Source organism: Coregonus lavaretus, assembly GCF_964263955.1.
Source record: "Coregonus lavaretus genome assembly, chromosome: 32".
NCBI lineage: Eukaryota > Metazoa > Chordata > Actinopteri > Salmoniformes > Salmonidae > Coregonus > Coregonus lavaretus.
This window is the reverse complement of record NC_140019.1, coordinates 34641384-34665188: the sequence shown is the minus strand read 5'-3', so window position 1 is coordinate 34665188 and position 23805 is coordinate 34641384. Positions and strand designations below refer to the sequence as shown.

General features: G+C 47.1%; 1 protein-coding gene across 4 annotated transcripts; it reads right to left on the bottom strand.

Moving 5' to 3' along the window:
• Window positions 1-240: 240 nt before the first annotated feature.
• LOC311107929 (SLAIN motif-containing protein-like) lies at window positions 241-22943 on the bottom strand. 4 transcript variants are annotated; one of them, XM_084150538.1, is made up of 9 exons: window positions 22691-22943; window positions 21334-22022; window positions 11450-11589; window positions 6294-6425; window positions 4449-4589; window positions 3595-3924; window positions 3244-3387; window positions 1394-1661; window positions 241-1186 (listed from the first exon to the last, which is right to left on the bottom strand). In XM_084150538.1, exons 2-9 carry the CDS (start codon window positions 22005-22007, stop codon window positions 1120-1122), a joined length of 1896 nt encoding a protein of 631 aa, XP_084006664.1. In that variant the 5' UTR covers window positions 22008-22022; window positions 22691-22943; the 3' UTR covers window positions 241-1119. The 4 variants fall into 4 exon arrangements, 3 of the variants coding, with proteins under 3 accessions (XP_084006664.1, XP_084006666.1, XP_084006665.1); XM_084150540.1 differs by having other exon boundaries at window positions 3244-3384; window positions 22691-22926; XM_084150539.1 differs by having other exon boundaries at window positions 21334-22019; window positions 22691-22926.
• Window positions 22944-23805: the final 862 nt, after the last annotated feature.

The window sequence follows — 23805 nt, the reverse complement described above, 5'->3', positions numbered from 1 at the left end:
TGCATGCAGAGCAAAGGAAGAGCATCTACATGAGAAACAAAGTAAACATTCAAGTTCTGGGTAGGTTTTATTGTCATTACAGTTCCTGATTTTCAGAGAAACTCTGCATGAGGGTGCATAGCTGGTTGTCTTAGAAAAGGCATGAGGCCTTTGCTTCGTGCATGACGCAAGTATGAAAATGTATGTACTCACTAACTGTAAGTCGCTTTGGATAAGAGCATCTGCTAAATGACTAAAAAGTCAAATAAACCGTTAATTTTATTAGTACAGTGGTATTCAAAAACCAAAACTCAGATTCACCTACCGATATGCAGTAAAAACAACTGTGGTAAATTAATGCACAGTATTTCAACTACAAGTAGTACTTTATTGGATTTTAGAAACAGTGCTGCAGCAACAGAAATGCACCTTGGCACAAATAATTTAACCCAACAATAACGTTTTTTTCTTAAGGGGGTCTTGATGGAAGGGCAGTGTGGTCCAGAGATGTTGCGTTGTGTCAGACTCAGCAAAACACATATACAACACTTATCATTATAAAGGAATCACAACCAATCACTCACAAACATTCAAAAAACCTTCCCACACGCATCAACATGGGGTTTGTTCCTTGGAAGAACAGACTTACTATTGATAAGGCTATATATAACCAAAAAAAACTAACTTCTTTGTCCTTGGAGGAAAGAAAACTAAACAGAAACATCATGCAACACCCAAGTTGCAGATGAGATCACCTTCATATCAGTCAGAGTTCAACTTCACACACACACAATAGAACAAACATTCCACCCAAAGTCTTCAATAACTTGTACATCTACAGAACGTAAACAAATCAAATAACAACCCTTAGTCTTCTCTCAACAACTATCATCATAAAATATAGACTGGAATTGGAATCGACTTGTTAAAAACATCTTCTGTACTCTGGAAGCTCTGTCTAGGTCCATACAGCGAAAGAACGGTGTGTGTGTGTGCGCTCAGTCACTCTCCAGTGTATCCGTGGTGTGAGAGGATTCTTCATGCCAGGGAAGGTCTGTTCAGAGTCAGTACGTAATGTTGGATTTGTTTATACTAAAACGTGAGGTAAAGGAGAGAGCTGGAGGAAGTTTCCTTGTTGCCTCAGTAGCAGCCGTCTCTCCATGACTCATTTGAGATTGGGCCATTCGTTCTAGTCATCCCCATAGACCTAACAAATAAAGAAAACAATGACATGAGTCTTGATACCTGTAAAAGTGCCTTTCAAACGGTTTGTGGCCGCCACTGATAAGGAGTAATCACGTTTAACCAACGGAATGACTGTCTGAAAATCACACTCCTATCAACTCACTTTATGAGAAGTAATCATCCTAAGTCATAATGCTGAATGTGTATTTCTAAATGATCAATCAATCACCTTCTGGGTGTCTGGGCCAGTCTTCCCCTGGAGGATGGGGCTGCTGCTTGCCTCCCACTCCCAGTAGAGGCTCTCCCAGTTGGGTAGGTTCCCCCGTTGGGAGGCCCTGGGGACTGGACCCTCCGTAACCCTCCATTGGGTCTACTCTGGACCACAGGCAGGCCCCTGGAAGGCTGGCGGGTCCCCGGCATGGAGCCCATGGCTTTGACAGGGACCCGCATGGACAGAGGGGACTGGCCACTGCCTCGCATCCGACTGGATGACATACCTGGGGGGGGGGGGGGGGGGGGGGGGGGGATGGGCATAATGAGATGGGTTTAGGAGAGTGCTATCCACACTCTCACACTGCAAAGTAGTACACTCAAAAAGTATACATGTGTTCTTCTCCCTTATTTAATGTTCATATGCCAATGCTCTGATGACAGTACAATACAGGAAATGAGGGAGAAGGGCACATATTCTCTGTACACTTGAGATCAGGAATTGTGGCAGCAAAGAGTTGTAGGCTAGATGCCTGTACCCAGAGGAATATTAGTGGAACTGAGGAGTATAACCAGGGAGGGAGGAAGGTCTGATTTAGCTGGTGACAATGGTTACTTGAGGAACAGGTAAGGGTTACCTGAGGGGAGTAGGGTAGGTGTGAGACAGGTAAGGGTTACCTGAGGGGAGTAGGGTAGGTGTGAGACAGGTAAGGGTTACCTGAGGGGAGTAGGGTAGGTGTGAGACAGGTAAGGGTTACCTGAGGGGAGTAGGGTAGGTGTGAGACAGGTAAGGGTTACCTGAGGGGAGTAGGGTAGGTGTGAGACAGGTAAGGGTTACCTGAGGGGAGTAGGGTAGGTGTGAGACAGGTAAGGGTTACCTGAGGGGAGTAGGGTAGGTGTGAGACAGGTAAGGGTTACCTGAGGGGAGTAGGGTAGGTGTGAGACAGGTAAGGGTTACCTGAGGGGAGTAGGGTAGGTGTGAGACAGGTAAGGGTTACCTGAGGGGAGTAGGGTAGGTGTGAGACAGGTAAGGGTTACCTGAGGGGAGTAGGGTAGGTGTGAGACAGGTAAGGGTTACCTGAGGGGAGTAGGGTAGGTGTGAGAGGCTCCCTCTGAACCACTCAGGATAGGGTAGGCAGTATCAGGTTCCATTTGAGAGAGTGGGGAAGGTATAGGCCAGGTTTAGGTGAGGGTTACCTGAGGGGGCAGGTGTACATGCCAGGTTTAGGTGAGGGTTACCTGAGGAGGGGGCAGGTGTACAGGCCAGGTGAGAGTTAACTCAGCTGGTAGAGCACGGCGCTTGTAACGCCAAGGTAGTGGGTTCGATCCCCGGGACCACCCATACACAAAAAATTTATGCACGCATGACTGTAAGTCGCTTTGGATAAAAGCGTCTGCTAAATGGCATATTATTATTATTATTATTACCTGAGGAGGGGGCAGGTGTACAGGCCAGGTGTATGAGGGTTACCTGAGGAGGGGGCAGGTGTAGGAGGGTTACCTGAGGAGGGGGCAGGTGTACAGGCCAGGTGAGAGTTACCTGAGGAGTGGGCAGGTGTACAGGCCAGGTGAGAGTTACCTGAGGAGGGGGCAGGTGTACAGGCCAGGTGTAGGAGGGTTACCTGAGGAGGGGGCAGGTGTACAGGCCAGGTGTAGGAGGGTTACCTGAGGAGGGGGCAGGTGTACAGGCCAGGTGTAGGAGGGTTACCTGAGGAGGGGGCAGGTGTACAGGCCAGGTGTAGGAGGGTTACCTGAGGAGGGGGCAGGTGTACAGGCCAGGTGTAGGAGGGTTACCTGAGGAGGGGGCAGGTGTACAGGCCAGGTGAGAGTTACCTGAGGGGCCAGGTGTACAGGCCAGGTGAGGGTTACCTGAGGAGGGGGAGTGGGGCAGGTGGGATATGCGGTTGCCAGAGCTCTGGAGGTTAGCCTCCATGCTGCGGCTGTTCCTGACCGCCTCCAGGGAACGCAGGCTGGTGCGGGGGGCCAGGTTAGGCATGCTGTGCCTCAACTCTTCTGGAACCACACACACACACGGTTTGAGTTGGAGAAAGACTGAACTGAAACTACGTTCTATAGAACTAATCAATTTATAAGTCATGTCTTCAAACAATACAGAGTACATCTAACTGACAATTCCATGTAGTTCTGATTGTGTACAGACACTGCTATATGTTCGGTTTGTGTGTGATGCATGAACACTCCTCTCCAGTCTCCACCTACCCTCGGTCTTGGCGAACTTTAGCAGCTCGGGCCCGGGCCCCTGTAGCGATCGGCGTGGAGCGCGTTGTCGGGGGGCCCCCAGCCTGCTGTACTCCGCCTGGCCCTGGGAGGCCGTGGAGGGGGAGAGGCAGCGGGGCGAGCCCAGGGGAGAGGGGGAGTAGCGGAGGCGTCGCTGGGGCAGAGAGCAACACTCATCCTCCTCATCCTCCAGGCTGTAGGTATCAAACTCCTGGTCGCTGTAGGTCCCACCCCGACGTAGAGACTGGAGGGAGGCAGAGGAACTACGACGAGACACTGAGGCAGAGCTGGAGGCATAGTCCTGTCTCAGACCTGAGAGAGAGGAGACAGAGAGTTACAGGGCCTGGACGCTGCCACAGGTGAGGACGTACACATGAAAGAACAAGCGTCTACTGGCTTGTTTGTGTATTTAGTATCTACATGCAATTGGACAATAACTCAAAGACATGGACACACCCACCCACACATTACAAACACAGTCCTGCCCTAAGTACACACTACGACAGAGTCAGCATATTCACAGGCTTCTTGATCAGCTACCGGTGGCATATTGACAAGCACAATGATGTAACCCTTTAGACTTTGGTAACACAGTATTCTACACAACACCACTCACTCTCTTCCTGAAACACATTATCACGGCAGTCATTATCCTTCACAACACCACTCACTCTCTTCCTGAAACACATTATCACGGCAGTCATTATCCTTCACAACACCACTCACTCTCTTCCTGAAACACATTATCACGGCAGTCATTATCCTTCACAACACCACTCACTCTCTTCTTGAAACACATTGTCACGGCAGTCATTATTCTACACAACACAACTCACTCTCTTCCTGTAGGCGGGCCATGATCTGGACGTCAGTGAGGTCCTGTAGCTTGTAACCCATGGAGATGGAGTCGTCGGAGGTACTCAGTTCACTGTCTATAGAAGACTGGGAACTCAGAGCAGAGTGCACACTCATGTAGCCTGGAGATAGAAGAACACAACCACGATTTAGATCACACACACTCCTTCAGAATCCATCCACAGGTTTGTCCCACACAACTGCCCCTTCAAAACAAGGACTATAATACAGCCTGAAAACCAAGGACATGCAACTATACATTATCCATCCACAGCTATACAGTAGACAATTCTCTTCATTAGTCTAATCAGAGACTGAGGGCTGGTCCAGTAACAATCTGTGTGTGGAGACCTGAGAACACTACACTATGGAGCTAGGGGTTGTTTCTGGACCAGGCCTGCATTATGACAGGAGATATCTAGTCCTGACTTCCCTGTCTGTCCTGCTGTATTAGTCTAGACACAGTTGCTGAGGACAGCTGGAAGCATGATGTGTCTACTAGGCCATCGTCTGACACACACACACACACACACACACACACACACACACACACCACACACCACACACCACACACCACACACCACACACCACACACCACACACCACACACCACACACCACACACACACACACGTCATTCAAACTGAAACAGAAGCAACAACAGCATCCAGGGTGTTTGGTTATATAACAGATCTGGGATTAGGAGGGGTCACCAGCAAGCAAAGCATTTACATCCTTCATGCAAAGAGTGTTATTTACAGTCTGCGTTCATCATAACATAAGCATTGTGTTGGTTTACATAGCGCCACCCACGTATTGAGAAGTTAAAACGTTTGTTTTCCCAGTATCGCTAAGGGCCGAAGTATTTGATATCCACACCACTCTGCAAAGCAAGCCTGTAAATGCCATTAGTTTTGGAGAAATTATTATCAATGCATAACATAAGATACCATTCAGCATCTTAGCTGTAGTAGGCCAATATACACAAGAGATCCAACCTTTGACCCTTTACGTTGTTGAGTTGAGGAGAACAACCCTTTGAAAACATGAAACACTTGTTACAAACCTGTTATTTTAAAGTCCTACTCCAGTCTCCCTTTCAGCTCATTCATCACCTGATTTACTTAACAAAAAGCACATCTCAAAAGGTGGTCCAGGTGTCCAAATTACTGTATTTATACATGTGATATTGTTTTTCTACAGGAAAAGTTCTTTAAGAACATTTGTATATATAAAATATTTTTTTACCCCTTTTTCTCCCCAATTTCGTGATATCCAATTGGTAGTTACAGTTTTGTCCCATCACTGCAAGACTCTGGAGAGGCGAAGGTCGAGAGCCATGCGTCCTCCGAAACACGACCCTGCCAAGCCGCACTGCTTCTTGACACACTGCTCGCTTAACCCGGAAGCCAGCCGCACCAATGTGTCAGAGGAAACACTGTACAACTTGCGACCTAGTCAGCGTGCATGTGCCTGGCCCGCCACAGGAGTCGCTAGAGCGCAATGGGACAAAGACATCCCGGCCGGCCAAACCCTCCCCTAACCCGGACGACGCTGGGCCAATTGTGCATCGCCTCATGGGTCTCCCGGTTGCGGCCGGCTGCAACACAGCCCGGGATCGAACCCGGATCTATAGTGATGCCTCGAGCACTGCAGTGCCTTACACCGCTGCGCCACTCGGGAGGTCCATCTTTAAGGACTTATCGAGTTTAAAAAAATCTGATAGTACTTTATCTTGAGTTCCACCAACACTGTTAAAACACTGTGGAGAGAGAGAGAGCAGCTGAAAGTAAAGAAGCGTGGTGGTGTGTATTAATATCATGCGTACCTGAGCCACCACTGGTTAGTAGGGTTTTGTTAGTGGATTTGTTGTGGTACCCAGGAGAGAGGAGGCCAGAGCCAGAGGAACCAGCGTCCCCCGTCTGACCAGAGCTGCTGTAGATGTTCCTCCAGCGAGACGCTAAAGGCACACAGGAGAGGAGACAGGAGAGGAGACAGGAGAGGAGACACAGTTACATAAACAGAGTCAAGGCACAGTTTAAAGGCAGCCTGTATCGTGCAAAAATAGTGTTTACTTCACTAGTGTTAGGACTTTTTTTTGGACAAAATCTGTGACCTTGTGGACAAATAAAACACCTTCGGTGGAAGTGAGTATGTGTGCTCAGGATTCCTTTACCGGTTCTTTAGGTACCGAGTCTGAAGTGAACAAGAACTTTAAAAAGTAATTCCTGAGCAAAAGAGAAAGGACAACTTTCATCATCGTTTCTCAAATGGTCGGCCGTGGCTGGTTCATTTTAAAACTGTTGCAAAAGACAGAGTCGAGACTAGAGGCATTGGTTTGGTGTATTTAGTAGGACAGAGGACAATTACAAGAGCTTTAGGTGGGACCCTGTCTGTGCCTGCACAAAAAGAGCTTTAGGTGGGACCCTGTCTGTGCCTGCACAAAAAGAGCTTTAGGTGGGACCCTGTCTGTGCCTGCACAAAAAGAGCTTTAGGTGGGACCCTGTCTGTGCCTGCACAAAAAGAGCTTTAGGTGGGACCCTGTCTGTGCCTGCACAAAAAGAGCTTTAGGTGGGACCCTGTCTGTGCCTGCACAAAAAGAGCTTTAGGTGGGACCGTCTGTGCCTGCACAAAAAGAGCTTTAGGTGGGAACCTGTCTGTGCCTGCACAAAAAGAGCTTTAGGTGGGACCCTGTCTGTGCCTGTACAAAAAGAGTTTTAGAACTTGCTGTCCTATAGCAATACTTATATAAGAGCTAACAATGGAGGCTATGACACAACATTAATTCCTAGGGCAATGGGTTCTATATGGTTACTTCATCAAGTGTCATTGTTTACTGATATACACTGTTTGCCACTACCTTCATTCTATTAAGCGCCATTGGTGTCTATATTTTGACTGACTTCACACAGCGTCACTGTCGGCCACTACCTTCATTCAGACTCATTGCCGGAGCCAATGGGCCACAACAACACAAGTTTGGCAGGGTGTAACTGTTCTAGATCACCCTTATAGGCTATGAGAGGTAGCAATGCTATGGCAGGTCATTATTCCTAAGGCACTGGTTCCTATATCTTTTATTTACTTCATCCAGGAAGCAATATTGCTTGCTATTCACTGTTTGCCATTGGCTCATTGTGCAATTTGCCACAACAAGTTTGGGAGGGTGAAACTGTCCAATATCACACTTATATAACATGACTCATAACTATGGGGTAGGTTATAACCTAGTGAATGATTTCCTATATTTGCCTGCTGCAGTGGGTAGTTTATGTAATCTAGCACGTTCAGGAGTTCTCTTTCATCTTTTCTACAATCAAGTCAACTCTGGGACTGTAATCTCCTGTGCATGTTAACCTTTCACTTCTAAAGTGGGTAGTTTCATGCCCTGACAGACAGCTGTGTTCTGGTGCTATAAGACTATCCAACCCAGGACAAGGTAATCCAACCAAACACCCCGCCTCTACACCGTGACATCATGTGGTCATTGAGCCAGGCCCTGGTCGGGTGTGAATGGCTTGGTTGTTGAAGTTCGGTAGCTGCAGACGCACACCGGATAAATAATGAATGGGGGTGTGCTGCTGGTAAACTACTGGTGATTGCTGAGCTGCTGGGAATCTCTCTCTCTAAGTTAGGAGCACCAGATAAGATTTTTTACATTGATTGAGATGCAGCCTATATTGGGACTATATGAATTCTAGCTACTTTTTAAGCACGTGCCCTAGAAACTAATATGTAACACTGTAAAGACAGTTTATTATAAAAGCAGCTATAACGTTAATACGAATACCTGTCATTGAAATTACTAAATAATTTGTGGAATATTAGGTTTCTACATTGTGTAAAAGCACCATTTTCCTATCGAGATGCATTACAATGACAATTGTACACTATTGCTTTAAAATGTCAGGTTTGTGATGACGACATGCAAGAGATGTCATTCATTGCTGTGATTGTTAATCTCCTGAAGAAGCTATTCCTTTTCCTTGCTTTCTTTGCCCCCAAATGTTTGGATTTACTAGTAAAGTTACCAGGTTGTTAGCTAGCTAATGAGGTAACATGACTGAACAAATTGTAAACAAATTGTTAACGGCGCGCGAGTAGTCTTAGAACGGCCCAGGACATTTTAGTCATTTAGCAGACGCTCTTATCCAGAGCCACTTACAGTTAGTGAGTGCATACATTTTTCATACTGGCCCCCCGTGGGAATCGAACCCACAACCCTGGCGTTGCAAGCGCCATTCTCTACCAACTGAGCTACAGGAGGCTCAGGACATGGTTTATGAACGTAAAATGCGGTCCCGTAGATCCTAAAGGATGCATACTTTCACAGAAAATTCCTGAGATTCCATTAGGAGGTGATAACCTACGAGTTTTTGGTACTCCCGTTCGGCTTGTCCCTCTCGCCTCGCGTATTTTCAAAAGGTGGTGGAGGCCAGGGGCAGGGTATTGGCCTATCTGGACGATTGACTGATAGCAGGGGAGTCAAGGAAACAAGTGGTGTTACACACATCCAGGCTGGTGTCCCATGTTCAGTCTCTAGGTTTTATTGTAAACCAGAAAAATAGCTATGTAACCCCATTGCAGCTCATTCCATTCCCGGGGCTCGAGTCAGACTCACGCTTTTCTATCCTGAAAAGGGGGTCCGGGTTCCAGCTCTGCTTGGCCAAATTTCAATTGGGGCGCACAGTAAATTTTTGCAAGTTCCTGCGCCTACTGGGGATAATGGCTTCTATGATAGCGGTCATTCCCCTAGCACCATTATCCTCACCCTGGCTCGCTCCCTGTTGCTGCGGAGCAGTGCGCATTTTCTCTCATGTCGACCGACGCATGTTCCTGGTTGCCTCAACTCGGGTGCCGATCTGCTATCTAGGGGGGGCCTCTTCCTCAGGAGTGGAGACTACTCCCCTGGGTGGTTGCCCAGATACAGGGGAGGTTCGGCAGAGCCAATGTAGATCTTTATGCATCGTGAGGCCGGGGATTTGGCACGAGAGGCCGGGGATTTGGTTCCTATGGTCCCCGAGAGGGCCAATCTGATGGCTAGGGGATTACCTCCGAATGTCATTGCTACCATTCAGTCTGCAAGGGCGCCCTCCACAAGAGGGCTGTTTGCGTATTAGTGGCAAGCGTTTGAGCCCTGGTGCCAAGATAAAGGGCTGGTTCCTTTTCAGTGCTCTGTGAGAGACATCCTGATGTTCCTACAGGAGCTTTTCGAGCAGTGTACATGGCCGCTATCGCAGCGCGTCATGTGGGAATTGACGGAGCCTCACCGGGGGGGGGGGGGGGGGGGGGCTCACCCCATGGTGGTGCGGTTCCTGAAAAAGGTGTACGTCGTCTTAGACCGGTATCTAAACCTATTGCGCCTACATGGGACTTGGTGCTGGTTTTGGGGGCGCTGTGTGCGGCCCCCTTTGAGCTTCTGGAATTGGTGGATCCTCTCCTACAAAACCCCCCTGCTCAATGCTTTGGCCTCGGCTAAATGTGTTGGGGACCTCCACCCGTACACCCTTCCTGTACTCAGTTCGCCCCGGGCAACTCTGGAGTGACGTTGCGTCAAAATGAGGCCGTCGCCCCAAAAGTCATGGCTATGTCCTACAGGTCCTTAGCTTTTGATCCATTTCCCTTTTCGCCCTCCTGCTTTTGCTTCTGAAGAGCAACAGAGGTTGAATGCCCTGTGTCCAGTGCGAGCTTTACACATGTACATTGAATGGACCCAGAATATCCAGTTATGTGACCAGCTTTTTGTCTGTTTTGCTAATCCAGCTCGCGGCAGTGCGCTCTCTAAGCAGCGACTCTCCCACTGGATTGTATCTCCCAGGCATATAGCGGCAAGGGTCAAGGGTTACCTAGCGGTGTACACGCCCACTCCACCAGGGGTCTGGCAGCGTCTTGGGCGTTGTTTAAAGGATTGACTATAGGAGATATTTGTGCTGCGGGGAGTTGGCCATCACCACACACTTTTGTGAGGTTTGGGGTGTGATTATATTTTTTATTTTTATATTTATATTTTCCCCATAGTATGTTGTATCGAAGTTGACTGACAAAGGGAATGTAACGTTATGACTATAACTACTGTTCCCTGAAGGAGGGAAACGAGGTACAACACCGGTTTGGCCCCGCACCGCCTGTTCCTGGGCTCGGTGAAGAGCGCTATTAAAAATTGAAGGAATGAATCCAAGCCTCACGCTTATCACCTGTGGAACACGGGGCTTCCAGCGAGGCACAGATTTCATTGGCCATGTCAGGCGTGATTGTAGATCATCTCAACTGAAGGCGCTAGAGTGAGACTCCCTATAGTGTGACGTACCTAATTTCCCTCCTTCAGGGAACAACAGTTATAGTCATAACGTTACGTTATTGAATAGGAGGCCGTACTGGTTATTGCCTCAGGTAATGTGTTATGACTGCATTCACTGGTGGCAAACTCATATTTTTTTAAAATGAGTTTATTGCTCGTGATGAGGTTATTGTGTGTCGGACAGGAGCGTTGCTTTGTGCTGGTACTGTTGCGTTGTTATTAGGTTGTTGGTATAGGGTTACTGAGAACTGGCAGGAAGCAAGGTTATTGTAGAAGGGTTCCTACAGGGTTGTTATAATGTTATTGTATGGCTATTATGTTTTTATGGTTATCAAAAGGTTGTATCTGGGCGGCAGGTAGCTTAGTGGTTAAGAGCGTTGTGCCAGTAACCGAAAGGTCGCTGGTTCTAATCCCCGAGCCGACTAGGTGAAAAATCTGTCGATGTGCCCTTGAGCAAGGCACTTAACCCGAATTGCTCCTGTAAGTCGCTCTGGATAGGAGTGTCTGCTAAATGACTAAAATGTAAGTGTATATGGTTATTATTCTAGGATTACTATAAGGTTATTGTACATGTTATTACATGGTTAGTATAAGGTCATTATAAAGGTGACTATGTGGTTACTATAGTATAGTTACTTTAGAGTTGTTATATGGTCATTATAAAAGGTTACTAGGTAGGTGCGTACCCTGGTCGAGACGGTTGAGCAGGGTACGACAGGCCACCTCTGTCTCTGGGCTGGGGTGGTCCAGAACCTTCCGACACCACTTCAGAGGAGACTCAGGTCTGGGCTCAGCAACTACCTGCTTCTTAGGGGAGACATACAACCTGCAGAGAGACGAGGCAGGGAGAGAGGGAAGGGACGAGGCAGGGAGACGAGGCAGGGAGAGGGAAGAGACGAGGCAGAGAGAGGGAAGAGACGAGGCAGAGAGACGAGGCAGAGAGAGGGAAGAGACGAGGCAGAGAGAGAGGGACGAGGCAGGGAGAGAGACGAGGCAGAGAGAGGGAAGAGACGAGGCAGAGAGAGGGAAGAGACGAGGCAGAGAGAGGGGGAGAGGGAAGAGACGAGGCAGAGAGAGGGGGAGAGGGAAGAGACAATGCAGGGAGAGGGAAGAGACGAGGCAGGGAGAAGAGACGGGGCAGGGAGAGGGAAGAGATGGGGCAGGGAGAGAGGGAAGAGACGAGGCAGGGAGAGGGGGAGAGGGAAGAGACGAGGCAGGGAGAGGGGGAGAGGGAAGAGACGAGGCAGGGAGAGGGGGAGAGGGAAGAGACGAGGCAGGGAGAGAAAGCAGAGAGATGTGGTGGATAAAAGAGGCGCGCAGCGATGAAAGGAAGAGGAGTATGAGAAAGGAGGTGGTGGATGGAAAGAGGGAGAGGGAGAGCAAGAGAGAGGTGATTTACATTTTGCAAAGCCTTAAAGCCTGTTCATGGGGATAAGAACACAGCATTAATGGTTCTCTGGCCTGCGAGTTTTGCATTTAATAACTTTTATTACGTGGGAATGTCTGCAGGAGGCATGTCTTCTACGTGGGAATGTCTGCAGGAGGCATGTCTTCTACGTGGGAATGTCTGCAGGAGGCATGTCTTCTAGTCTTCTGGTCTAATGCATGGTGGAACACAACCACACTAATCACCTACTACTAGAAATAGGCTAGCCATAGAAGATAGACTCCACTTGTTCCAACACAACACACATAAGGCATAGCCATAGGCTAAACCATCCAATTATCCAATCCTAGACGGTCACCACTCCACACACAGCTCATCTCAACCCATTTAGGTCTGCCCATTCTAGCCTATCCCATATTCCCAGGCAATAACCACAGTCCACAGCAGTAGCAGTGCTGTGTGTGCGCTCACCCATCCCTGGCAGTGGCCTCTTCCCTCTACAGTAGCAGTATCATGGCCCCATCTCCTAATGAGGGCTCTACTGTACAGTCGTGGTCAAAAGTTCAGAATGACACAAATACTAATTTTCACAAAGTCTGCTGCCTCAGTTTTGATGATGGCAATTTGCATATACTCCAGAATGTCATGAAGAGTGATCAGATGAATTGCAAAGTCCCTCTTTGCCATGAAAATTTACTTAATCCCCAAAAAACATTTCCACTGCATTTCAGCCCTGCCACAAAAGGACCAGCTGCAATCATGTCAGTGATTCTCTCGTTAACACAGGTGAGTGTTGACGGGGACAAAGCTGGAGATCACTCTGTCATGCTGATTGAGTTAGAATAACAGACTGGAAGCTTTAAAAAGAGGGTGGTGCTTGAAATCATTGTTCTTCCTCTGTTAACCATGGTTACCTGCAAGGAAACACACGCTGTCATCATTGCTTTGCACAAAAAGGGCTTCACAGGCAAGGATATTGCACCTAAATCAACCATTTATCGTATTATCAAGAACTTCAAGGAGAGAGGTTCAATTGCTGTGAAGAAGGCGTCAGGGCGCCCAAGAAAGTCCAGCAGCGCCAAGACCATCTCCTAAAGTTGATTCAGCTGCGGGATCAGGAATGGCAGCAGGCAGATGTGAGTGCATCTGCACGCACAGTAAGGCGAAGACTTTTGGAGGATGGCCTGGTGACAAGAAGGGCAGCAAAGAAGCCACTTCTCTCCAGGAAAAACATCAGGGACAGACTGATATTCTGCAAAAGGTATAGGGATTGGACTGCTGAGGACTGGGGTAAAGTCGTTTTCTCTGATGAATCCCCTTTCCGATTGTTTGGGGCATCCGGAAAACACCTTGTCCAGAGAAGACAAGGTGAGCACTACCATCAGTCCTGTGTCATGCCAACGGTAAAGCATCCTGAGACCATTCATGTGTGGGGTTGCTTCTCAGCCAAGGGAGTGGGCTCACTCACAATTTTGCATGAATAAAGAATGGAACCAACACATCCTCCGAGAGCAACTTCTCCCAACCATCCAAGAACAGTTTGGTGATGACCAATGCCTTTTCCAGCATGATGGAGCATCTTGCCATAAGGCAAAAGTGATAACTAAGTGGCTCGGGGAACAAAATATTGACATTTTGGGTCCATGGCCAGGAAACTCCCCAGACCTTAATCCCATTGAGAACTTGTGGTCGATCCTCAAGAGGCAGGTGGACAAACAAAAACCCACAAATTCTGACAAACTCCAAGCATTGATTATGCAAGAATGGGCTGCCATCCGTCAGGATGTGGCCCAAAAGTTAATTGACAGCATGCCAGGGCGGAATACAGAGGTCTTGAAAAAGAAGGGTCAACACTGCAAATATTGACTCTTTGCATAAACTCAATGTAATTGTCAATAAAAGCCTTTGACACTTATGGAATGCTTGTAATTATACTTCAGTATTCCATAGTAACATCTGACAAAAATATCTCATAACACTGAAGCAGCGAACTTTGTGAAGACTAATACTTGTGTCATTCTCAAAACTTTTGACCACAACTGTACTGTCCTCTCCCAGCCATCACTGTGCATTAGCTTCTACTGCATGAGTTGTCTGAAATAGGCACTACATGCTGTAGGTGTGCCCACTGTAGACAACGTGCCTAGTCGACTACACAACCACCTCTTGACAAGGTGATGATCTCAACTGATATCAATACGTGTGACTTGAACATCCGTGATCGGCCTGATAGTCCTGAACATCCGTGATCGGCCTGATAGTCCTGCATTCTTTTTGTATTGCTTTGACCGTTTCTAGAGTACATCAAATCAAATTGTATTTGTCACATACAGTGGGGAGAACAAGTATTTGATACACTGCCGATTTTGCAGGTTTTCCTACTTACAAAGCATGTAGAGGTCTGTAATTTTTTATCATAGGTACACTTCAACTGTGAGAGACGGAATCTAAAACAAAAATCCAGAAAATCACATTGTATGATTTTTTAGTAATTAATTTGCATTTTATTGCATGACATAAGTATTTGATCACCTACCAACCAGTAAGAATTCCGGCTCTCACAGACCTGTTAGTTTTTCTTTAAGAAGCCCTCCTGTTCTCCACTCATTACTTGTATTAACTGCACCTGTTTGAACTCGTTACCTGTATAAAAAGACACCTGTCCACACACTCAGACTCCAACCTCTCCACAATGGCCAAGACCAGAGAGCTGTGTAAGGACATCAGGGATAAAATTGTAGACCTGCACAAGGCTGGGATGGGCTACAGGACAATAGGCAAGCAGCTTGGTGAGAAGGTAACAACTGTTGGCGCAATTATTAGAAAATGGAAGAAGTTCAAGATGACGGTCAATCAACCTTGGTCTGGGGCTCCATGCAAGATCTTACCTCGTGGGGCATCAATGATCATGAGGAAGGTGAGGGATCAGCCCAGAACTACACGGCAGGACCTGGTCAATGACCTGAAGAGAGCTGGGACCACAGTCTCAAAGAAAACCATTAGTAACACACTACGCCGTCATGGATTAAAATCCTGCAGCGCACGCAAGGTCCCCCTGCTCAAGCCAGCGCATGTCCAGGCCCGTCTGAAGTTTGCCAATGACCATCTGGATGATCCAGAGGAGGAATGGGAGAAGGTCATGTGGTCTGATGAGACAAAAATAGAGCTTTTTGGTCTAAACTCCACTCGCCGTGTTTGGAGGAAGAAGAAGGATGAGTACAACCCCAAGAACACCATCCCAACCGTGAAGCATGAAGGTGGAAACATCATTCTTTGGGGATGCTTTTCTGCAAAGGGGACAGGACGACTGCACCGTATTGAGGGGAGGATGGATGGGGCCATGTATCGCGAGATTTTGGCCAACAACCTTCTTCCCTCAGTAAGAGCATTGAAGATGGGTCGTGGCTGGGTCTTCCAGCATGACAACGACCCGAAACACACAGCCAGGGCAACTAAGGAGTGGCTCCGTAAGAAGCATCTCAAGGTCCTGGAGTGGCCTAGCCAGTCTCCAGACCTGAACCCAATAGAAAATCTTTGGAGTGAGCTGAAAGTCCGTATTGCCCAGCGACAGCCCCGAAACCTGAAGGATCTGGAGAAGGTCTGTATGGAGGAGTGGGACAAAATCCCTGCTGCAGTGTGTGCAAACCTGGTCAAGACCTACAGGAAACGTATGATCTCTGTAATTGCAAACAAAGGTTTCTGTACCAAATATTAAGTTCTGCTTTTCTGATGTATCAAATACTTATGTCATGCAATAAAATGCAAATTAATTACTTAAAAATCATACAATGTGATTTTCTGGATTTTTGTTTTAGATTCCGTCTCTCACAGTTGAAGGGTACCTATGATAGAAATTACAGACCTCTACATGCTTTGTAAGTAGGAAAACCTGCAAAATCGGCAGTGTATCAAATACTTGTTCTCCCCACTGTACATGTGTTTAGCAGATATTATTGTGGGTGTAGCGAAATGCTTGTGCTTCTAGCTCCGACAGTGCAGTAATATCTAACAAGTAATATCTAACCATTTCAAAACATATACCCAATACACACAAATCTAAGGCAGGAATGGAATTAAGAATATATACATATATGGACAAGCAATGGCGGTGGGTGTTTTAGTCCCTCTCCTTGAAAAAAAGTGCAGAGCAAACTGCCAGGTTCGTTAGGACGTTTGATTCGGGTCACATAGGGGAATTTCTTTGAGCAGCGAAACACACACACACACACAAAGAGGCCTGGCAGTGCTAACTGGTTTTTGAGTAATCAACTTGGGCTCATCTTCCCATTAGACAAACACAAAGACAAGCTCTCTATCCCACTGGGACCAGCAACAATACAGACATCAGTTATCCAGGTCTCTCTCACACACACGACAGATGGTAGAGTAGTCAGTCAGGGCTCTAAAGTCAGAGAACTTGATCCCAGAACAGTTTCTTTCCAGCAATTGGAGAGCTGACCGGCAGTGGCCGATGCTAAAGAGTAGGCCTAGTTAGCTAGGCTAGCTGTTTAACGGTCAGATCATTTGATACTCAGAGCTACAGTTGAAGAGGCTCTAAGGGCAGATCATTTGTTAAAATGGACCATTTGGGGGTTTTACATAGAGATAGATAGAAATACCAGTAGGCACACCATCATCTGGGCACAAAATAAAGCTCTCATGCATGGACATTGGACACTTTTGTTCACCTTAGCTTGTGTGCCGTTTCTTGGTTTGTTCCTTGCACAGCGGGGTTACTTCTAGCTTCAACCCCCACAGATTACTAGATTTCTCCATACCTCCCAGTAAATGTTTTAAGTACCAGAAGGTCCATGATGGATCACATGCAGCCTATGTCCCCCCAAAGCAGTTTAGGCCCCGGCAGCATCCATCCAGCCTCCAGCCCAAATGGCACCCCATTCCCTATATAGTCCACTACACCCACAGGACTCTGGTCAAAAGTAATGCACTATAAAAGGGAATAGGGTGGCATTTGGGACTCAACCCTGAGCCCTAGCCTCCAGCCCAAAGCAGCTTAGGGGTCCACGCCTGGGCGGATTATTCATGTAATGTTGTGGTAGTGATAACCTCCTGGGCCACATATGGACTGGCTAATGATGTGAAACTGAGAACAAGGCCTAGCTGCTTTGGACTGTTAATCCACAGATCAGCTGCTAAAGTAGCTACCAGGAATACAATACGGTACCTGTTTGTGTCGGACAATACTGTACAAAATGGGACAGGAAAACAAACGCATAATGTTTTTTTTTTTTTAAACACCCTGAACTTGGCAAACACACACAAGCCACATGCCTAGATGAACCTTGTGGCGTACAGACAATTAAATGAAGACGGATTATTTTGGAATTAGCAGTCTGCCATTACAAACCTTTGGAGGTAATCCAATCCTGTTAATTCAATTCTGGTAAACAAGCCAGGCTCCTCCTCCTCCACAACAGAAGAACCCCGACTAGACAGTAACAGCAGTACAGGGTCGACATTCATTTGAAGAGTGAAATGATCATTTGAATGATGCAAATACTGACTTTGCCAGCAGTAGTAGAAGCCCTGAGTAGTGACTGAACCTCTACATGTGGCATAAACAGAGGACAACAACACATTGTTTCCACTTCTCTGGCTGTGGAAAATGCTGCAGCCTTGGTTTGTCACAGTTTAACAGGGGCACATAACAAGTCACTGTGTGTGTATATATACAAACTACCAGTGAAAAGTTCTAGAACACCTACTCATTCCAGGGTCTTTCATTATTTTTTACATTGTATAATAATAGTGAAGACATCAAAACTATGAAATAACACATATGGAATCATGTAGTAACAAATCAAAATATATTTTTTATTTGAGATCCTTCAAAGTAGCCACCCTTTACCTTGATGACAGGTTTGCACACTCTTGGCATTCTCTCAACCAGCTTCATGAGGTAGTCACCTGGAATGCATTTAAATTAACAGGTGTGCCTTGTTGAAAGTTAATGCTTTTGAGCCAGTTGTGTTGTGACAAGGTAGGGGTGGTATACAGAAGATAGCCCTATTTGGTAAAAGACCATGTCCATATTATGGCAAGAACAGCTCAAATAAGCAAAGAGAAACGACAGTCCATCATTACTTTAACACATGAAGGTCAGTCAATCCAGAAAATGTCAAGAACTTTGAAAGTTTCTTCAAGTGCAGTCGCAAAAACTATCAAGCGCTGTGATGAAACTGGCTCTCATGAGGACCGCCACAGGAATGGAAGATCCAGAGTTACCTCTGCTGCAGAGGATAAGTTAATTAGAGTTACCAGCCTCAGAAATTGCAGCCCAAATAAATGCTTCAGAGTTCAAGTAACAGACACATCTCAACATCAACTGTGGCTGCGTGAATCAGGCCTTCATGGTCGAATTGCTGCAAAGAAACCACTACTAAAGGACACCAATAATAAGAAGAGACTTGCTTGGGCCAAGAAACGGACATTAGACCAGTTGAAATCTGTCCTTTGGTCTGATGAGTCCAAATTTGAGATTTTTGGTTCCAACCACTGTGTCTTTGTGAGAAGCAGAGTAGGTGAACAGATGATCTCCGCATGTGTGGTTCCCACCGTGAAGCATGGAGGAGATGGTGTGATGGTGTGGGGGTGCTTTGCTGGTGACACCGTCTGTGATTTATTTAGAATTCAAGGCACACTTAACCAGCATGGCTCCCACAGCATTCTGCAGCGATACACCATCCCATCTGGTTTGCGCTTAGTTGGAGAGTGATGGAGTGCTGCATCAGATGACCTGGCCTCCACAATCCCCCGACCTCAACCAAATTGAGATGGTTTGGGATGAGTTGGACCGCAGAGTGAAGGAAAAGCAGCCAGCAAGTGCTCAGCATATGTGGGAACTCCTTCAAGACTGTTGGAAAAGCATTCCAGGTGAAGCTGGTTGAGAGAATGCCAAGAATGTGCAAAAAAATGTCATCAAGGCAAAGGGTGGCTACTTTGAAGAATCTCAAATATAAAATATTTTTTGATTTGCTTAACACTGTTTTGGTTACTACATGATTCCATATGTGTTATTTCATAGTTTTGATGTCTTCACTATTATTCTACAATGCAGAAAATAGTCCAAATAAAGAAAAACCCTTGAATGAGTAGGTGTGTCCAAACTTTTGACTGTATTTATTAGGGCCCACCGTAGGAAAATGCTTTAAAAATGGAAAACTAACACGTGCCCTTCTTATTGGACAAGTTTCAGTCCATTTTATTCGGTTTGGTGCCTAGTGAATAGGACCCATGTCTCCTCGGCCGTTGAGAGGCCCAGCGGTGCTGCGCTAGTTCTGGCTCTGAGCTCAAGCCTCCTCCTCCCTCTCTGGGTATTCATGTCAGACGAGGACAGCGCCACTGCTGCTGAGCACACACAATGCCCAGAGTAAATCACGTTGGCTGGCTGCCACTCGCCTAGCGACAAGTGGCCTCTCTCCCTCTGTGCCCCTCTGCCTCTAGAGCAAGGCTCTCTTTCTCTGTCCATGTCGGTCTCCCTCTCAGTCACCACCCATCCTCTCTTCACACTACCCCCTCTTTTCTCTCTCTCCCAGTCACATAGATTCATAGTGATCAGAGGCACTGCTAGTCAGAGCCTATTTAGTAAAGCCCACAAAGCCTAGCATTTCCAAGGCAGAAGCAGCGCTCAGATATTTCCATCTAAAGGCTGCTGTAGCCTACTAGCCCAGCTGCATCAAATCTGCATTTTTTTCCTCTGGTTTTTGCGTATCACGGAAACCAGGCCAACTGCCACAGCAGAGACCCACCTCCAACCTAGGGCAGTGTCCCAAATAGTGCCTTATTCCCTACATAGTGCACTAAGGCCCATAAGGCACTATACAGGGAATAGGGTGCCATTTGGGACACAGCCCAGGTCAAATTCACATTTTTGTATGACTAAAGGTTGCAGTCATAGTCCCTCTACTTTTGGAGTGAAAGGTTGAACAGAACAGAACCATAATGACTCATCTGGCTATAGGACCTTTCATCATCCTGAGTGTGAACACAAACACAAAGCCACAGAAGGCGTCACACAGTAGTACATCACGCTGACCCCTGGAGACAATGGTAAACAGATGTCTCCACTCCAACATGTGGGGTGCAGACTAGTGAATATTAGTCGACGTGTGTTCCTCTCCATCTGCAGTGATCAGAATGCATGTCTAGTGTCTACTGGGAATAAGTTTAATCTGAACAGTTGTTTCATGACAGACAGCAGAATCTGCAGATACAGCAGCAGATGAAGAAAGGAAGGGACCTTAGAGTAAAATACTGACATGTGCACGCGTCTAAGGCTGACTAAGACCCTTTATGATCAGAGCATAGCAATTCAAGTTACGGGACCTTCCAAACAGAGGACATTTGGCTGAATCTGAAATAGCACTCTATTCCCTATATTGTGCACTACTTTAGACCAGAGCCCTATGCAGTCCCCAGTCAAAAGTACTGCTTTAGCTATATAGGAAAGAGGGTGCAATTTTAGATGCTTACTTTCTCCCTCTCCTATCCCCATGGTACCTACCAGCTGTCCTCTCCCTCTCCTATCCCCATGGTACCTACCAGCTGTCCTCTCCCTCTCCTATCCCCATGGGACCGGGAGACCCATGGGGCGGCGCGCACAATTGGCCCAGCGTCGTCCAGGGTAGGGGAGGGATTTGGCCGGCAGGGGATGTAGCTCAGTTGGTAGAGCATGGCGTTTGCAACGCCAGGGTTGTGGGTTCGATAAAATAATGTATGCACTAACTGTAAGTCGCTCTGGATAAGAGCGTCTGCTAAATGACTAAAATGTAAATGTACCTACCAGCTGTCCTCTCCCTCTCCTATCCCCATGGTACCTACCAGCTGTCCTCTCCCTCTCCTATCCCCATGGTACCTACCAGCTGTCCTCTCCCTCTCCTATCCCCATGGTACCTACCAGCGGTCCTCTCCCTCTCCTATCCCCATGGTACCTACCAGCTGTCCTCTCCCTCTCCTATCCCCATGGTAACTACCAGCTGTCCTCTCCCTCTCCTATCCCCATGGTACCTACCAGCGGTCCTCTCCCTCTCCTATCCCCATGGTACCTACCAGCTGTCCTCTCCCTCTCCTATCCCCATGGTACCTACCAGCTGTCCTCTCCCTCTCCTATCCCCATGGTACCTACCAGCGGTCCTCTCCCTCTCCTATCCCCATGGTACCTACCAGCTGTCCTCACCATCCACCTCTGCAAGGTCCTCCTCTAGGTCCAGAACATCCACCTCATCCAGAGCCAACTGGTCCACCCCCGAGTCGCTCTCCGCCAGGGTCTCAGACTCATAGCTGTCCAGAGAGGGACTCTCTGGGGTTGGGCTTAGCCCCTGGGTCTGCGCCGGTCCTGGTCCATTCCCGCAAGGCAGGTTCAGAAAGCCTGCACACAGTCCACCATCCTCCTCTTCCTCTATCCGGTTATTTACAGGGAGCGGGGACATATCCTCACTGCTACTACGGTCCTGAGGAGGGGACAGCTCCAAGTCACTGCTACTGCCTAGATCCCTTCCACAACTTCCACTGCTCCCCAACTTGAGAGGGGAGTTGGTGTTGGTCACCCCTTGGCTGGAAGAGATTCTCTCATTGATGTTGGTACCAGTTGTGAGGTTACTGTTGTTTGTGGTGGTCGCTCCTCCGAGATGTAGATTCTTACTGCCTCCCCTGTTGCGGAGTGTTTGATTCTGGACCTCAAGTCTTCGAATGAGCTCCTGGAGCTTATGTACCTCCTCCAGCTCCTCCCCTGCAAGCTCCTGCTCCTCCTCGTAGCTCGGCTGGGACGTCGTCATGAGACTCCCGGTACCGTCATTGCTTGCCGGTTGGACCTCACCGGCGCTGTCCGGAACTACCATGTTGCTCCCGTTCTGCTAGGGGAAGATAATCGAATGTTTCGATCAGCAGCTCGCGCAAGGAACAGCAAACCATGCAGATCTTAGGTACAGACACTCAGAGAGGTACAGATCATGGTTGAAAACATTTTTGTCACAATTACAACCTTATGACAGCGTTGCGTAAAATAGCTCATTATTAGCTGGACTACGATTTTGAGACAAGCAGTTGAGCTAGGAATCAATCATCCGAACAAACACCCAAACTGCTAGCTAATCGTGGGGGGATAGCTAATCAATTTGATCATAGCTAGCTACTTCGCTACGTTTACATGCCAATAAAAGCAATATAGAAGGTAGTGAATATAATTTCTGGTTAGATCAACTAATTAGCAAGCTCCCATGTTTATCATTAATAACACTGCCATGATGAATAAAGAAATGTCCAAAATAACGGTCGAAGCCTCGAAGGCTGACAAATTGTAGGCTAGCAACAGCCGGAACAAACCGCATCTTCGTCCAGTTTCATTGAATGCAGCTAAAGATAAGTGCAGCTTCTAATTCGATCAAATGAACGTTGAAACACACATCCATTTATATAATTTATCATGTAAGCCAATAGATCATTTTTGTTATCGATGCATTTCCAAGAGCTGTTGATTAGCCAGCCACCAAGCTAAAGCACTAGCTAAACATTACAAACCTACCTGCACCAGTTGAGATGAGCCGTGTTGATATCAAGAGATGCTCGAATTAGCCTGCTAAATCAAACGCACGAGTTTGCATGAATCAAGTACGTTTACAAGGGATACAACATTTTAAAAAGTAAATGAGATGTATGTAATAAAAATATAGCTTATTGATTCTCGATGTAACGGGTCGAACCACGCTAAGCCATGTCCCCGTTAGCCTGTAACTGGCTAGTTAGCAAAGCTAGCTAACTAGCAGCTATGTTTTGCCAGCTTTTGAGGGACTCGAGTTGACCCAATCAGAGCATTGGCCCCGCCCCCTACTTGACATTACCACGATATTTGATGCCACCTGCAGGATACTTCAGGTATTGCCTGCTGTTCTCGTCCCATGCGCTAGAGGTCACAAAATACAAGGGGAAAGCAAAAATACATAAGTAACACTATGTCACACCTGGGGTGCGTTCAGTTCGCTTCAACGTTTGCTACGTTGTAATGAAACGACACGTTTCCCCAAAACGATGAGCACCGTTCTTCAACCGTATTTGAGGTACGTTTGCTCCCGTTTGGTGGGTGTTTCGAGGTGTGGCCTGATCAATATGGGCGTGACCAGAGCCATGTATTTAGAATAAATAAAAAAAACATTGCTCTGGGTGTGACTATCTGAAATTGCAAAACACTTGCAGCACACTGTACAGGAATCACCTTCTGGGCCACCATTATCACAGCGTTTTTCAATCGGTACAGTACCGTTTCTGTTCTGGCGTACTAAATGCAACCCTGTCATCAGTACTCTTTGGCCACAAAATTGTCACTCAACATGAGAGTAAATTAGATGTATTGTTATGTTTGGTGTTGTACTAGGCATGTAATCTACCACAATACTTATAATTATTCAAATGACCTGTCTTCAACATAACAAACTCTTTATCTGTGCCAAGGTAGCCACACCGCACGGACCATCGTTGCTCAAGTTCTGCAGAACAGTTATTCTCACGGCAATAAACATGCTTCACTTATTGAATTGTACCGGTAGATATAAGAGCTATGAGTCAGTAGTAGCCTACGACCAGAAACAAGCTCAGGGCAAGGACTAGACCTGATGTTGACCTAGTGGAAGAATACTGGGTTGG

Bases quoted from the DNA above. Each gene is read 5' to 3' on its own strand.
- LOC311107929 (XM_084150538.1), bottom strand. From the start codon at position 22,007: ATGGTAGTTCCGGACAGCGCCGGTGAGGTCCAACCGGCAAGCAATGAC. The intron at 6,426-11,449 runs GTACGCACCTAC...GTGTGCCTTTAG, and splicing joins GCTCAACCGTCTCGACCAGG to CGTCTCGCTGGAGGAACATC. The intron at 3,388-3,594 runs GTAGGTGGAGAC...GTGTGGTTCCAG, and splicing joins AAAGTTCGCCAAGACCGAGG to AAGAGTTGAGGCACAGCATG.